Below are 16440 nucleotides of genomic sequence, written 5' to 3'. Positions count from 1 at the left end.
GATCTTGCATACTGTACTTACAAAATGTAAAAAAAAATCTTGACAAGTCTATGGTGGTTTTATTGTCTTTCCATTCTATCATCGCTGCCCTACAGAATTATTTCAAATGTCACCTGAAATACTGAAGAATATTCCTTTCTCCTCCTACCTATAATTCAAATTTCTGCAACAAGAAGTGACTTTACAGTAATTGTGGCATTTCCAGAGACTCAATCTTTGATTAAAAGACTACAAAATGTATAACTGTTATATACTGTTTCTCCATGGCAGAAGTTCTTACTGTGTTCTTGAGCACTTAATGCTAACAACTACGCCACTAGAGAGCTGATCCTTACTAAATGCACAGTGTTTGCATCTTAAGTCAAAGAACCTGTTGTGCATTAGAAGTTACATTTACGATATTTGAAAACGTTACATGTGCTTTCGATGAGTATCATAACACATAACCCTCTCGTACATTGAAAATTGAAATAGGTCTTGCAGTTAATCTTGAATTTTTGTTTTTGATGAAAAGTTTACACTAGATAAGAATGTTTCAATAAAGACCTAATAGGATACTCAGCCATATGCACATGAATATGTAATGGCATTATATAACTATCACAACTAACTACAAGATAGCCATGGTTTACTGCTTGTATATTGTTTGAAAATATGCCATCGCTATTGTCAATGGAAATTGTACTCTGTGTATACTTTTAATGATTACATACAATAATCATTAATATTTCTTGATTGCACTTTTCCTACGTTTTGAACATCGGTCTTTTATTTATTATAGTGTTACATGTTTGCTCCAATGTAATTATCTCATAATCAGAGTCTACTCCCTGCTGCCCATGCTGTAAGACTGGTGCCCTGCGTAGCCATCGTCTGCAGCAGACTGCTGGGTACCCAGTGTGCACTGCGCGGATGGAGGGCTCGGTACTTCTCCAGACATCGCAGAAGGATCCCCAGACCCACAACCTTGTCAGCATAGTACATCGGCCCTCCTGTAACCATAGTGTGTTTGATTATCTCCATGGAAAATTGAGATATTTTTAGGTGTGTCTGTCTGTCTGTCTGTCTGTCTATCTATCTATCTATCTATCTATCTATCTATCTATCTATCTATCTATCTATCTATCTATCTATCTCTCTATCTATCTATCTATCTATCTATCAATCTATCTATCTATCTATCTATCTATCTATCTATCTATCTATCTATCTATCTATCTATCTATCTATCTATCTATCTATCTATCTATCTATCTCTCTATCTCTCTCTCTATCTATCTATCTATCTATCTATCTATCTATCTATCTATCTATCTATCTATCTATCTATCTATCTGTCTGTTTGTCTGTCTGTCTGCCTGGGTGCATATGTGTGTGTGTGTCTGTGTTTCCGGACTTATGGATATAAATAGCATTACAGTCCATGCATCTTGTATTACGTGTAGATATGGAGACTACAAATATCCTGATAGACAAACAGAACCGTTCTAACTTCACATGCAGAAGATATTTACCAAGCAGAGGTTTCGATCGGGGGGAAAGTGGTGGCCGTAATTTGTGTGTGGTCAAAAGTGGCCAATTCCACAATGGAGGGCGGTGGTAAAAATTGCGGTCAATACTATTCCCCTCCGATCGAAACTTCTTCTTCGAGACGACGTCAGCAGTTTTACCGGTATGTCTTGGCCATCCAAAGCCGAGTAGAAAGATGACATCTATGTCCTGTGGTCCAGCGGCTAGTCCTTCCTCCAGGATGCGGAAACCTTCATTGATGAGGGGATACAGACACCGCTCTACAATCTCCTGTAACAGACAACATGGATATTAAGTCTCTAATGTAGTGTTTATGGCATACTGCTTCAGATGGACTGGATCAACGAGAATGGATCAGAAAGCTCAGAAGGTTGTTTTTGGCATGACACTGCTTAGTGTAAAATGTAAACTTTGAAAAAAAAATCCAATAATGTTTTCGTGTAGTAATCTTAAAGTGCTTATGACATCATAATTATAGTATTATTCAACAAATATGCATGTCCGACCTGTGATGATATGTTTCTCCTCTGGAGGCCGTTATCCTGACGGTGCTTGAGGATGAGCCGATGTACCACAGCATCAGGAAGAGCTGCACGGCTGCCTGACTCGTACCTGTCACACAGCAGAAGGTCAATGACTAGGACAGGAATCGTACTGAACGTTGTGTTAAGGGCGAGCTGGTGATTATGAATGGCTTTTTTTCAGTTGTTGAGCATTAAGGAAAGACTTTTTCAGTAATTGAATGCCAAGGAATACCTTTTTGGCAGTCCTGTGCAATCCAGCGAAGCCTCCAATGTCAATGATCAATGTGACCTGAGTAACATTTCACAACCAATTCTTTATATTAATCATGACCATAGCGTTAAGAACTGTTACTCTTAGACAGACAGAGAGAGAGAGACTCAGACTGGTAGAGAAATTAGGTAACACACCTGTACCACCCCGCCCCCGTCTTCTGTCCGAAGCGCCCCTGCATGCACAGCATGTCAGCCAGCGGACAGTACCGGTTTCCTTGGCGATAGAGCAGAGGTGTGTTAGGGGGCGGACCCTGCTCGGTGGTCAGACCCGCCTGTATCCGCCTCCTCCAGTGAACGTCTCCCCCTGCCAGGTCGCTGACGCGGAACGGGCCCATCGCGAAGCCAAACTCCTCTAATGCCTGGGCAAAAAAATGAGAAGCAAAATGTTTATCTGAGTTGGTAAAATGCATTATGAAGAATTAACAAAGCTGCACGAGGGCGTCCATATCGACTTCGAACGACCTTTGACCAGTTGCTGACGTCACGCTAATAGAAAAGGAGATAGATTGACGCTACCCACCTATTCACTGAAATATGTGAGAATGATTTTAACGTTTTAATGAATCCTGACCTTGTCTACGTCCTGTGGTTCCGCCCCCTCCTCCAGGAGAAACATGGCCTCGGTGAAGTTCAGACCCTTCATCCTGTTCCCCACAAACCCGGGACAGTTCCCCACCAGCACCCCCACCTTCCCAATGGTAGCGCCCAGCTGCATGGCCGTGGCGATGGTCTCTGGTGACGTGTGTCTCCCATAGATGTTCTCCAGCAGGCGCATCACGTGAGCAGGGGAGAAAAAATGAGTCCCGATCACCTGCAACACAAGAGTCGGGTTGCACTTATTTGGTGGCATTCCAACAGGAAATAGAAGATCTCATACTTCCGTGAAGTATTTAGACTTTTTCGTCCCATTTCAAATGTTTTATTGTAGTTCAGATTTCAGAAGCTTTTGTTTCGATTAACATTGCATGTGTCCATCCTGTAATGTTAACAATGATAAGAACACAAGAAGGCCACAAGATTTTTTATATTGTTTAACTTTACCTCAATGATAGTTTCTATCTATAAGACCAGGCTGCCATGGTACATTACTTTGTCTGGACGCTGTGTGGCCGACGCAATCTTGTCTATGTCCAGTCCAGACGTGTTGGTAGCCAGGATGGCCTGAGGCTTGGTGACTGAATCTAGCTGCTGAAAGACCTTCCTCTTCAGGGCGAGGTCCTCAAACACGGCCTCGATGACCAGGTCAACCTCTCCCAGCTGGCGGTAGTCCGTGGTCGCTCTCAGCTGCATGGCCTGATGGGATAGCTGTTTGCTGTGTGACCTACCACCAAGGCTGCGCTGTATCAGAGTGACAGCTGTAGGCAGAAGTTTCAAACATAACTAAAAACAAACTAGAGTTATGTTGACGTTCTTTGGTGGAATGTGACTATCTGTTGCTGTACAAGAAATCACTATCAATGTCCCGCTAAAATGATATGGTAAATAGTACAATTATAGTAAACCTTACACACAATATGCCTTTAATACCAACAAGTCATAGAGTATCAATGATAACCTGGAATAACACATAAGAGGGATATGATTTTTGGCCTGAAGCTACGTAGGTACTTCAATTGTCAATTGAAGTCAATTGTAGAGAACTAACCTTTGTCCAGTTGCGTTTTGTTGGCCTCAATCAGAACAACCTTCAGGCCTGCCTGAAGTAGACAGATGGTGATGCCAACACCCATGGTACCTGCACCCAGCACCCCCACACTGGAACATACCATAAACACAGTGTCACACGCACCCATGGTACTGTACCTGCACCCAGTGCCCCTACATTGGAACACACCATGTCAAATCGACAAGGAGTTCCAGTAGAGACTTATTTATCTCATTTTATGAAGTTCTTTCTTTCTTTCTTCCTTCCTTCCTTATTAAATTCCTTTCTTTCAGTCTTTTTTCTTTCATTCACGCATTCTTGCTTAAATGTCTTTGTTCCTGCTTGTCAATCCTTATGTTAGGTAATACAGTATGTACCAGATACCTGTTGATGACCAGTGGCTCAGCAGTCCTGTAGTTGACGGTCTTGTTTCCGGGAAGGTGCCAGCGTTTGACGGTCCGTTCTGCGAGGAACGCGTACCTCAGCGCGCCGGCCTGCCACGATGTCCACAAGTACTGTCCCAGCTCAGCCTCGCGCTTCATTCCCGTCTCAAAAGGTAGAAGGGAAGCCTGGAAAATCAGATTCTTAGTTAAGATCAACATATTATACATTATTCATTTGTCTTTATCATTCACATTTCTTGCTTGGTGTGTGCGTACCAAAAAATGGGAAACCTAAGTGAAATTAACAACATTTGATATATTTTCTGGTCTATTTCAAGTTAACATGAACACCAGGCCTGTTGATTTAAAAAACAAATAACATTAACCTGAATCGCCTGCAGACACGTTAGAGGAGCGATGGCTCCACGGGACCGGCGCACAAGCCTCTTCCTGGCGGCGTCTAACACGTCCTCTGCCGTGTCCGCACCGGGGACCGCCCTGCTGCCGACCCGTCTGTCCGCAAGCGCCTGGACCTCCACTGACTTGGCGAAGCCAACAGCCTCCGACAGTAGATCGCCCGAGACTACTTTATCCAACAGGCCGGCGGCAAGGGCCTTGAAAGGAAAGGAAGGGAAAGTGATCTCGAATCAGTTGAACTCAATGAACATTTGAGCTAATCTTCCAGGCTGGTCGTGACAGAGAAGACAGACGCTATGTACGGTATTTACAGGTTCATTGTACAGGGGAAAATTCCCCTAGGTCTTTTCGACAAGCTTAAGCACAATGAACAGTGGACCACGGCTTAACGTCCCGTCCTAAGGACTGCGACCCTTTCCGGTAGCGTGCATGTTGGGTGAGCGACACAGCCGGGATCGAACCCGGGGCTTCTAGTTCCAGAGCATGATCGCTAACCACCGGACTACGCACGCTACCTAAACGGTGGAAGAGATGTGTTAGACTGTACAAAATTCGTGTTTCCATAGAGCTATCATAGAGTGGAAGCACTGTCGGGGAATTCTCGTTAGATAGCTGTTTCTCACGACTCATTGTGATCCAAATCATGCCAGTGGATTTGTGACTAGGCGGGAAGATGGTCTATTCAGTACCAAGGACAGTGTTGTTTGCCAAAACTAGGAGTACACCGTACATGTACCTGTTGTGCCGACATGGTCTGAGCAGAAATGATCATCTGAACGGCGGTCTGTAGTCCCACCAGCCGCGGTAGCCTCTGTGTCACGCCGCAGGTGGGCACTATCCCAATCTCCACCTCGGGCAGCCCGATCTGTGCAGCAGAGACATTACGTACATTCAGTATAAAGAGATAAAGACAGGATATTTTAGATGTAGAATAATGATAGTCATAAGGAACATAGCATTTAAACTTGTTTAGATTTATAAGGACGGTTCACTCTTATGTTGATGGAACGTGCTTCAATTCATTTGTTTTTAAGTGCTGGATATAGAAATCTGAACACAACATATCCAAATCAGCAGTTACGCTGCAGTGACGAAGCGTAGAGAGACGCTAGCAGGAAACATATTATAGAACTTGACCCCGTTTACCCGACCTCTCTACCCACCTACATATATGGTAAGGATTCATCCACAATTTCACGATCTATTCAATCGACGAACAAACAGACAGACAGGACCGAAATTATAGCCTTTTTGATAAAGATGATAGCTATAGCTTATACTTTATCGATTTCTACTCATGGAATATTCCAACGTTAAACTACTGACCTTGACTGAGGAGGCTGCCAGGCGGCAGTGAGAGGCCAAGGCCAGGGCGACACCGCCCCCTAGCGTGGTTCCATGGAATGCAGTGACCACAGGTTTGTTTGATGCGGCCACGGCTTCAACCAAAGTGGGCAGTGAAGGATCCGAGAGAGCCTTTTCAGTCCCGAACTCTTTCACATCCGCACCTGTAAACGGTTCATGAAATATCTCAGTAGCACGACATTTAAAGTACAGAACTATTTACGTCACATTCATAGATAGCGCACAGGCAGCACAGACATACACGTACACACACACTTGGTAGACGTGTCTTCTCTTATGTTGTATATATAGACACTCCCATACATGTGCGTACCCGGTAAACGGACAAATTTACAAACACCGAGAAGGACCCCTACTTTTCTGTGCGGAAACACATCAGACAGACAGACAGACAGACAGTATCAGTCCCTTCCGTTAAACTCTTTTTCAATGAGGTAGTAACGTAAGAACCCATTGTTCCCCATGTTGACATCGCGAGATGTCCCCGTTCAAGGTTCAAGGTTCAAGTCCCAAGCTTGCATTGTACGATCATTGGCCATTTGCACCAAATTTGTTTTTGTTTTTCTAACTTTACCTGCAGTAAAGATCTGTCCCTTGCCCATAATGACGATACTGCGGACCGCTGTGTCCTGTAGGGCTTGCCGCAGGCCGGACATCAGCTGTCTCCTCACGTGATGACTCAGGACGTTTAGTGGCGGATTGTTGATCTGTAGTACCGCCACCGTCCCACAGATGGCGTATTCAGCCATGTCTGCGGGGTCCAAAGGTCACAAAATATTTGTACTATTTATGTGACTTGCAACAGTTTGTGCCTTGATAAAACAGTCGTGGAGGATCCTAATCTCCAAGCAGATCTAACGGTGGCTATGAAAACTCCTTTTACCAGTTGGATACGGTTTTTACCACCGTCAGATCTGCTTGGAGATTAGAGGATCCGCCAGTCAATTTCCGAACCTAACAGGCTATCACTAAAACTTTAAGAAGCTACGTTTGTACTTTGTTATCATGTATTGGGTTACATGTATATTCGGTCCATGCATTTCTCTTAAAATACAAATCGGCGGGCGTCATTGTACTCAGGGGATGCGATCACCAATTCTGCTGACACAACTATCACATTCATGCCCCTAAAGTTAACGTTTTATGTTTATAGCAAAAAACTGAATGCAAAATCGCCACTAGAAAGTACAACGTATGTGCTGCCGATGCTTTTTTTACGCAAAATTGCATATCCGTGGTTGACAGTGATGTGTCTGAAGCAAGACGGCGTGTAAAAAAACCTGTAATGCTAAAATAGTTGAAATCCTTACCTGCAGTGAAGTGGTGCAACGTAGACCTGCTGATAAGTACAATTGTGATCACGCCCACCCTGACTTTTGGCCAACCTGAAAGAATACAAATACGTCCGACAGGTCGATGACCCCTCAGTCACGTAATTCGTACGACCTTAGATTTTATGGATAGCATCAGCGCGCTCAATAATTTTCGCCTGATTTTGAAAAACAAATCAAAGCTTACAGTCATCTCATTTTATGTAGATAATCTATTGGACATAAAACAGTAACTTTGTTAGGTAATAACCTTGTATATGATAAACAAGGAAGCGAACAGCTAACGCCATATAAAACCAAAATAGAAAGGTAAATGTTTAATGGAGAAAAAGACGTCATTAAAGAAGCTGAATATACGTGATCTAAATACAAATAAAACAGTCTAAGATTGTAAAAGATTGTTTTACATAAATACAAGGTTATGAAATATATATCTTAACTGCATTGAAAAGCTAACGTTCCTAGATACAAGAAAAAATTCATATTTCATTTTAGTACTGATTACGATTACAAATAATGCATTAGACGATTACTAGTATGCATTAAGTGTATTTATCAGTACGGGCTGTTGTATATACAATCGGGATTTTACTGCCAGTCAAACCCTATTTAACAATGCAAGCAAATCTGTATCCCTCCGACTTTGCACTATTGTTTCTGATCTTTTTTTTCTCATAAACAGACTCTCAGGGCAACATATAACAATAGTATGTTTTGTTTAGCTACTTACCAGAGATAATGGGCTCGTTATGTATTTTCTTTTTACTCATCATTTTCACCTGAAAAAGTTGTGGAACAATATCGCGGCTGTAAACTGATAATGCTTTCAATATCAGATACATCATATGTACGTCTGGTGGGTTTTTGATTCCATTTAGAAATAGCAGGTGAACCCATATGACTGAAAAAGTGTAACGTCCATATACTAGTCCTGGTAAAGTAAAGTTATTATTTAACCTTTAGCACACTGAAGTAGCCGATTGGCTGTTAATTCTCTATTGGTTAGACAGCAGTGAGAAGGTTAATGCAAAATGAAGTGATAGATGTCAAATGTAGGCTCTCGTACCAAGAACTGGCGCATCTTAAACCCGTACCGAGCTACTAGTATCAGACAACTAGCTTCTGGCGTTACATTTAGACGAAAATAGAGTCGTCAAACCGGTTCTTCTGTGACCTCAGGAAGGGCTTTGTTCACTCCACCTTGCGTCTCTTCGGTAGGACTGCAGAACTCTAAATGCTAACTTTTCTGTGTGTGACAAAAACGCAAGGCGTCCATCGTTCTATTAGTGGCACAGAAGCTTCTAGGATACAGGTAGGTGGGTACGATTCTCATTCTGGTGGCGTGCGTTCTGTATTTTCACTATTAGGAGATTGCAAGCGTCATGAAATGTGTAGTAGTCAAAATGGCCGACAGCACATTTGACTATACCCGGAAACAATTGACGTAACTCCCGTTTGTTGAAGTAGCTGTACACTGTTGTATTTGATAAATTATGCATATGACAAATGTCCTGAAAACTCACGACATGTTCGTCGAAGTTTGTCTGTATGTGGTGTGTGTTTTGTTAGCAGAAGCACTGAAAAGGGGGGAGGGGGGTCATGAACAAGAATGATTCAGTCAGAGCTATATAGCGTAGAGATCATCTTTATATACTACCCTTTCTGTACGCAACAACCCATTTCTTCGCGACTAGATACGGCAAGTGACAAGGGAGGAACTTCAAAGTTGTGATGACAATGTCCTCGTAGATTCAATGACTACGGAGGGCACCAAAGATGGCCCATAAGGCTCTGATCACAGCTCTGGTATTTTCTTGCCCATGTTTCTCCCCTCGTCCACAGGTTTTCTACATATAGAATGTTGTCTAGGTATTTGTTGACATTGTCAAACTGCAAATACGAGAAACCCCAGTATCATTGAAAAGTATCCATTTAGTGAAATGTGAAATGTATGTCTTATAAAAAGCGCGGTGCACAATTTACGTAGTGCCGGCGTGCGAGGATATGTTATTGTGACCAGTGGAACACACGTACTTTCCACGTTTAGATCAGTTGTCGTCATTGCTAACTTACCCTTAATTATATAACGTAGATCAGTTAACAAACTTTATTTTCGTATTTAGGATGGTCGCCATGGCCGGGATGAAGCGCATGTCGTTCCAGCAGAAACTGTTAGTGGTATCCGTTACCAGCTTTTTCCTTGGATGGTGAGAAATTCTATAATTCATACTGCCATATTTTCAAATAACCTTGTTTTGCAGGATATCTTACGAATACGTAATTATGTACGTCATGGGTCTTAATATATGGATGCAAAAAGGAAAACGTCATACAATCATTTTTCACCTAGATTATTTCTGTAAAATGTATCATGTTAGTTTTTGGTACCTGTTGTGCCCGAATGCGATTACGGATAACGGCAATGGCTTGTATTTGATGATTCATTACTGTTTTTGATTCATGGAGTGAATGGTTGACTGTATAGATCTTTTACTACTCAAATATTGCTGTGTCTACATTCCATGGTCTTACTGGTTGTCGTAAAAAGTATTTCTAAAATGATACACCAACCGATATCTTATCTTAACACAATCATAAAGAATAAAACGTCATTGTTTTAGAGAGATTTAGACAGCACCCTTAGACATTCCTGTTAACAAACGCTTCTCAATGACAATATTTCATTTTTTCAAAGTTGCCTGGGGAAACTGTGGTGTTTGATTCTTGTCCCCTGTGGCAAACGTTCTGTGCGGATTCCGTATGGTGCTGTGGTCGACGTGAACAGTTCTGTCCATCTAGCTGGGTTCCACATGAAGACGATTCTGATGCCTGTGAACAAGGGACAACACTTCAACAGTTTGCCGAGGAACCCTGACGTCGAACGGTAAGACTCCAGTTCGTTCGTTCGGACCCTTGTAGTGCCAGTGGCACACAGGGCAGCAAGCTTCCAGCTGTTTTAGTAGTAGGGTATATTTTAACAGAAAGGGGTTGATAGCTATTCCCATTTTCGAGGCTCCTCCTCAAAACGGATGTATATAATTTGCTATCATGTTTGAGTTGAAGTAACAAGTTGTATTGTGTTGATTTTATTGAACTTACGGTTTGATTTCATTCCTCAGCTTACTCGGTGAGAAGTCATGTGAGTGTTCCGGGCGGACGTTAAAGGATTATTTTGCACCCGACGACTGGACTTTGAAACAACAGCAGAGAGACAGCAATCTGAGGAGATTCAACAGACGGTATGTAGTTCCGCGCATTCATTTTCACTCACTTTCTATACCAATCAAATGGGCAGCTGCTGACCACAATGTTGGTGTTCTTGGTTTGCATGTCAATGAAAAATAGCCCAATCGTAGACGACTTTAAAACATCATCAACATGATTTAACTGTTAATCTAGTACAGCAGTATTGTCTTACATTAGAGAGCCTCCTTATCCCTGTATATGTAGTACTTTTGCCTTGTTTAAAGAAACAGTGCGGTCTGTTGATTCACAGCATATAGGTTTTAACACTGTTATTTTGTTCCCTGTCCAGGCGTTTCGACCCACCGGACGTTTATAACCATGCAGACGGCTTGTCTCCCGTCAGCTACCCTGCTCATGGCTTGGTCGTCAGGCCTTTACGGGCTGTACTGCTGGAAGGTAACTGACTTTCTGGTCTTTTCAACGAGGACAGAAGGAATATATGTATGTGTGTGTGTGTGTGTGTGTGTGTGTGTGTGTGTGTGTGTGTGTGTGTGTGTGTGTGTGTGTGTGTGTGTGTGTGTCACAGGTTTGTGTGTGTATGTGTAGTGTGTGTAGCTTTTGTGTGTAGTGTGTTTGAGCCGTGCCTACATGTGTTGCATGCGCTGTTTGCAGTAGTTCCTGTCAATATACTCGTGGTGTATAGCACGTAAGAGTCACATAATGGTGTAACCTATATGCATATTTTGTGAGTGTATCACAAGGGCGTATAGCTTGTACATGTAGCATGTGTACTACACGTATATAGTCGTGCGTGTAGTCTTTGTGTATCAGATCTTGTATACACTACATTTTAGTAGATTTCACAGTTTAGCGTTTTACTCTCCAGGCGTTCGTGTAGAGTGGTTTGAGGTGGATGACTACTTCAGAGGCACCGTATTTGAGGTAACGTTTAACAGAAATAATGCACATATTCAGCGTTTTGTGGGACATTAAAACTGACTGCACTTTATAGAAGAAATCAAGTCAAATTTTCTAGTATAATTATGAAAGAAGGTTTGGAACAACGACTTCAAGTTTACATTCTCATTGTTATAATTTACAAGATATTACATTTGTTAACATCGTAGGTTGAATTCAGCGGAAAGATGGGAGTTTTTACAGTACTTGCCAACATCGAAGACGTAAACATTGTAGGAGACAACACGGACAACATGTTCCTCCAGACGACGAAACCGATTCATCTTAACCAGCAGCTCCAAAAAGTCGTCTATCGGAACACAGAGTTTAACGCCAACATCTATGATCTTGGTAATAATCTATTGCATAGACCTGCCTGATGGAATGTACCACTTTACAGTTCCGAGTGCGCATGTGCAGTTATGATGCATTGTGGTCTATTCACAAGTAAAATCGTAGGCCGTTTTCCTAGCGTGTATCTAGACCCTAGATTAAGAAGTTAAACAGTAATTACTATACTCTGAAAAAGAAATGCACCTTATATGAAGACAATAGAGAAAACTACAAGTTAAAAACAGCACGGACAGACACTTGACAAAGTACAACTTTAGCACGGACTCATGATGTGTTGCGTGTAGATCGACTTCATACAAAATGTGTGCTTATTTTACAGTAAAGATACGGTACATGGGATTCACCGCCACTGTACCTGTCCACATCCAACACCGGCAGCTGCCGTGGTTATACGAGCCGGAAAAAGGTAACTTAAAGACAGAGTCTACATGTCAGTCTTTAGACGTATGATGTCAACAGTCTGAAGAAAATAAAATCATCTTGTCAAACTGCGTGATGTTTTAACTATGGTGTATCTTTCAACTTTACCTCCAACGTGCATACTAGCAAACATGATGGAAAAATATATTTTATGCTTCTGATTTTACTTGTTTGTTTACAGTTATATTAAATTTTTTTATGGATTCTTAACACTTTGTATCATCTACGAGCTTCTCGGATCGAAATTAAGTCATGGTGTAAGAAATATAGAATATAAAAAGAAAGCACAAATGATTTCATAGAAAGGAAGGATTTTGTCTTTAGTGGTACTCAAGCGGGAGTGTTAGAAATGTTGTATCTGATCTTTACACAAATCTAGGAAAAATAGGCGACAGAGTGACGGTGGTTGTGGTGGCATCAGGTCACTACGACAGCCTGAGGCGGCTGGTGAAGTCTGTGGAACAGTACTACCCGAAAACAACAGTCATTGTGGCAGACGACAACCCAGCAGAAGTGTGGAAGGCCTACCAAGTTCGTAACGTCAAATACTACAGGATGCCACATAACAAGGTAGGTCATTGGCCCGTATTTTCATGGTATATAACGTATAAGAAAGGGAATAGAAGGCACCACGTTAACAATACCAGGAGACACTTTGTCAATTGTATGATGTGATGATATCTATCTTTGTTCAATCATATATTGTATATGAGGTGATGATTTTATTGCCATTATTCAGTTTGTTTGTTTGTTTTGTTTATTGTTGTTGTTGAAAACAATGAATTTTCAAGGGATTCCATCAGTTGGCAGACATGCATGCCTTATATCTTGGTGTCAAAGCAAAATCAACTGTATGATTTAAAATTGATTTTACACAAATTTTAACACGTTCACTGGCCTATGGGGTTGAGTGCATGCCTTGCATTGAGATGTGGATCCAAATACTTCAAAAACCTATGAATACTTTTTTCTCTGCTTAGCACTCAGCGCTTATAATAATTGACCACACACCACTACCAGCGGACTAGCTATAGCCACCAGCCCCAAGGGCTTTAGAAACAGAGATGGGAACCGCCCCTATATACACACCATATTAAACTAACTTTAACATGTACATGCATGTTTTACTTACAGGGTTATTTCGCCGGCCTGAACCTTGGAATATCTCAGGTCGCCACGGAATATGTCCTCATAGTAGACGACGATCAGTATTTTACAAGCAAAACAAAACTGAGGTTACTAGTTTCGATGTTGGATCACACAAATTATCACTTGGTGAGTTTCTGGTCCACTTTACACGTGTTTTGAGAAAAGAGGCGAGTAAACTATGATTTTACATAATGTAGTACAATAGAATATACCTTTTATATTTCAATCATTTTACTTATACTGAATTTTGCACTTCTAGCCATGAATATGTAATCATTACCAATGTTATGATCTGCAGGTTGGAGGCTCTGTGGAAAACCCCGGACACACCCTCGGTAGTTCTTACCGTATTCTCGGGAACGCCACGCACGCGTGTCTGGAGAGTCAGCGGCAGGTGTACCACGAGATCAAGGGATATCCCGGTAAGATCACTGACTGGATTAAGGTCCGTTTTACGCACGCAGGACTGTGAAAGGAGAACCCTAGGCCTAGCTTTTTTTAGTAGGAAAACTTCACGTGAGCGTTCCAGAGCTCCTCACACACAGCCCCGAGTCGACGGCGAAAACTAGAGTGTAAATCGGGCCTAAGTCTACACAGAGCTGCGATCAGGCTTTATATGGATATGTATATCAAGATTGAAAACGTCTTGCTTATGATATCAAACGTGCTAATCAAAGACAGTTGTGCTTTTCCGAAATGCCTTTTTTTGTGATAAAGCGAGTTGGTCGACTGGGCAGACAGCCAGCAACGTTTTTTGCAACCAAATGCCACTTGCAAGGTAAATCATGATTGGATTATTATTTGAATGAATTACACTAGTACTACTTCTTCAGCTGCTATGGTATTCCATTTTGTTCCAAACGTTCAACATAATAGCAGATTTTAGCCTATCTTTCTTGCTTTGATACATTGCTTGTCAGGATTTTGGCTGCCTAGAGCAAAGCAGTTTTATGTAGTTTTAATTTCATTTTCACTCTCTCTCTCTCTCTCTCTCTCTCTCTCTCTCTCTCTCTCTCTCTCTCTCTCTCTCACACACACACACACACACACACACACACATGACAGCAGCGGCAAATATTTAGACTTGTTTATTCAATACGTTCACTTCTTCTGTTATCTCACAGGTTGTCACGCTGCGGACCACGTGGATAGTTTTTTCCTGGCGTCCACAGCTGACATTCGGGTTGTGGGGTTCGACCCGCACCCAGCACAGGCTAGGACCGGGCGGCAGGGGCGGGGTATGTCAGGTAATTCTATCACTCTCGCATTGGACGAAAAGCTAGTTCACAGTTTACAGTGCGCATGTGAATTGTGAAGCATTGTGGGTAAATGCAAAGTTAGTGGCCCCTGGCATATAGAGAAAAAACAGGCATGGGCCTTAAACTTTCACATTTACTCGTAGTGCACCCCACTGCGAACTGGTTACCAAATTTCCCCCCTCGCCAATTTCACGTCTTATCATTCCAGCATAAAGGACCACCATGAAGCATTCAAAATACATGTACAACTGTTACTTGTCACCACGGAAAACGCCATACTGGCCCTTCTACCGCGAAATTAAGTCACGGCGAAGATAATGGAATTTACAATATCCATTTGTTCAATACGTGTATGTATTTTGTGCATCAGATCTTTGACAAGAAATGTTTGCTTCTTTCTGTAGAGTTTTTCGTGGCTGCACTAGGAAGACTGCGGATCGCGGTGTGTCGGCACGTGACCATCGAACAGGGCGACCCGGGCGCCAGTACCGGCAGACAGCGGCGAGCGGCAGAATCGGACATGGAGGACACACACAGCTTACTGAGGAACAACCTGACGTGCCGCGGACAAAACTCTCACTAGACAAAATCCATCCTCTCATGCCATCCCTCTGGGTATGTCTAGCTAGCCTCCACCAGGCTCCAGCCGTGGCTGGAAAGAGTAGAAATCGGCCAAATAGAAGAGTTGGCCAACCGATAGATACATTTCCCGACGTGGCAAGTTGTATCTATTGGCTGGCTAACTCCTGATTTGGCCGATTTCTACTCTTTCAGCCACGTCTGGAGCCTGGTAGAGGCTAATGTCAAGTAACTGCCTCAGCGTATCAGCCTGCTAATCGCACTTCTTGCTGCATTAGCGGTCAGTTGTCACCAGCCAATCACGTCACCGTCTACGGTCAAAATACAACGTGATTGGTCGGTAACGTTCCCTCTAACCACAAGAGGGCAGTGTCTGATTGGCTAACGGCTGTCCATGGCTATTGTCAATGTAGCGAGGAGGACGGATCGCAGGGTCGTTGCTTGATATACGCCTGATGGGCCTGGTATAAGAGGATGGACCAAGTGAGACGTGTATATATCAAAGTTGTCAGACCACGCAGAATTGTCACGTTAACATATCAAAATAACACCCCCACCCCCACCCCGAAAACTACAGCATAGTTGACCTCGTTGTCAGCAAGTACAGTAGGGGGATGCTCTCTTTACCACTTTGACAACAGCGCCTGAATTTAAAGTTAGATGTGCAATATAAGGGTTGGATATTAAAGATATGTCGCCAACCAACGATGCAATTACTTGAAAGATAATAAATGAACGACGAAACGTCACTGTACTTTTCTTTTTGCGTCAATAAAGTTTCTTTCTATGTACTAAAACAATGATATTGACAATAGTATCTGCAGCGATCTGATCTATGTTTATAGAGGATTTGGGAGAGAATGGAGTACGTACTATTCGCGCAAGGAGGCGCTGTGCAAAACACAAGAAACGGCAGTTCAGATCCACATTTTTCTTCCCGTTAGGTCTATCTAGTAGATGAGTTAACAACGTTAACATGGCTCTAGTCAACTCAACATACATCTAAACGACAGATTTGTGACCTAGCTATGGCCCCTGTCAAATTAGCCTGTCTGGACCTTGAATTCA

The 16440-nt window shown here is 42.4% G+C and overlaps 2 protein-coding genes across 3 annotated transcripts; one reads left to right on the top strand and one right to left on the bottom strand.

The window, feature by feature from the left end:
- Positions 1–39: 39 nt before the first annotated feature.
- On the bottom strand, positions 40–7692 carry LOC136442866 (peroxisomal bifunctional enzyme-like). The gene is made up of 13 exons (XM_066439867.1): positions 7448–7692; positions 6712–6888; positions 6099–6280; positions 5509–5637; positions 4742–4969; positions 4357–4541; positions 3973–4082; positions 3417–3682; positions 2899–3138; positions 2463–2686; positions 2037–2142; positions 1671–1800; positions 40–992 (listed from the first exon to the last, which is right to left on the bottom strand). The coding sequence occupies exons 2-13, from the start codon at positions 6884–6886 to the stop codon at positions 817–819; spliced, it is 2151 nt and encodes a 716-aa protein (XP_066295964.1). The 5' UTR covers positions 6887–6888; positions 7448–7692; the 3' UTR covers positions 40–816.
- A 975-nt stretch (positions 7693–8667) lies between these two features.
- On the top strand, positions 8668–16121 carry LOC136442872 (beta-1,4 N-acetylgalactosaminyltransferase 2-like). Of its 2 annotated transcripts, none has more exons than XM_066439879.1 (13): positions 8668–8780; positions 9592–9675; positions 10164–10352; positions 10588–10707; positions 11004–11110; positions 11541–11596; positions 11782–11962; positions 12285–12371; positions 12765–12955; positions 13520–13660; positions 13833–13956; positions 14659–14781; positions 15198–16121. In XM_066439879.1, exons 2-13 carry the CDS (start codon positions 9593–9595, stop codon positions 15374–15376), a joined length of 1581 nt encoding a protein of 526 aa, XP_066295976.1. In that variant the 5' UTR covers positions 8668–8780; position 9592; the 3' UTR covers positions 15377–16121. The 2 variants fall into 2 exon arrangements, with proteins under 2 accessions (XP_066295976.1, XP_066295975.1); XM_066439878.1 differs by having other exon boundaries at positions 8668–8784.
- The last annotated feature ends 319 nt before the right edge of the window (positions 16122–16440 follow it).

Source organism: Branchiostoma lanceolatum, chromosome 10 (assembly GCF_035083965.1).
Source record: "Branchiostoma lanceolatum isolate klBraLanc5 chromosome 10, klBraLanc5.hap2, whole genome shotgun sequence".
In the NCBI taxonomy this organism is placed as follows: domain Eukaryota; kingdom Metazoa; phylum Chordata; class Leptocardii; order Amphioxiformes; family Branchiostomatidae; genus Branchiostoma; species Branchiostoma lanceolatum.
The sequence above is the reverse complement of the archived record's forward strand: the minus strand, read 5'-3'. Positions and strand labels throughout refer to the sequence as shown.

Coding starts and splice junctions, on each gene's coding strand:
- LOC136442866 (XM_066439867.1), bottom strand. CDS start 6,886: ATGGCTGAATACGCCATCTGTGGGACGGTGGCGGTACTACAGATCAAC. Junction 4,970..5,508: donor AGACCATGTCGGCACAACAG/GTACATGTACGG, acceptor TTTCCTTTCAAG/GCCCTTGCCGCCGGCCTGTT. Junction 993..1,670: donor TGGATGGCCAAGACATACCG/GTAAAACTGCTG, acceptor CTATGGTTACAG/GAGGGCCGATGTACTATGCT.
- LOC136442872 (XM_066439879.1), top strand. CDS start 9,593: ATGGTCGCCATGGCCGGGATGAAGCGCATGTCGTTCCAGCAGAAACTG. Junction 10,353..10,587: donor AGGAACCCTGACGTCGAACG/GTAAGACTCCAG, acceptor TTCATTCCTCAG/CTTACTCGGTGAGAAGTCAT. Junction 14,782..15,197: donor GCAGGGGCGGGGTATGTCAG/GTAATTCTATCA, acceptor TTCTTTCTGTAG/AGTTTTTCGTGGCTGCACTA.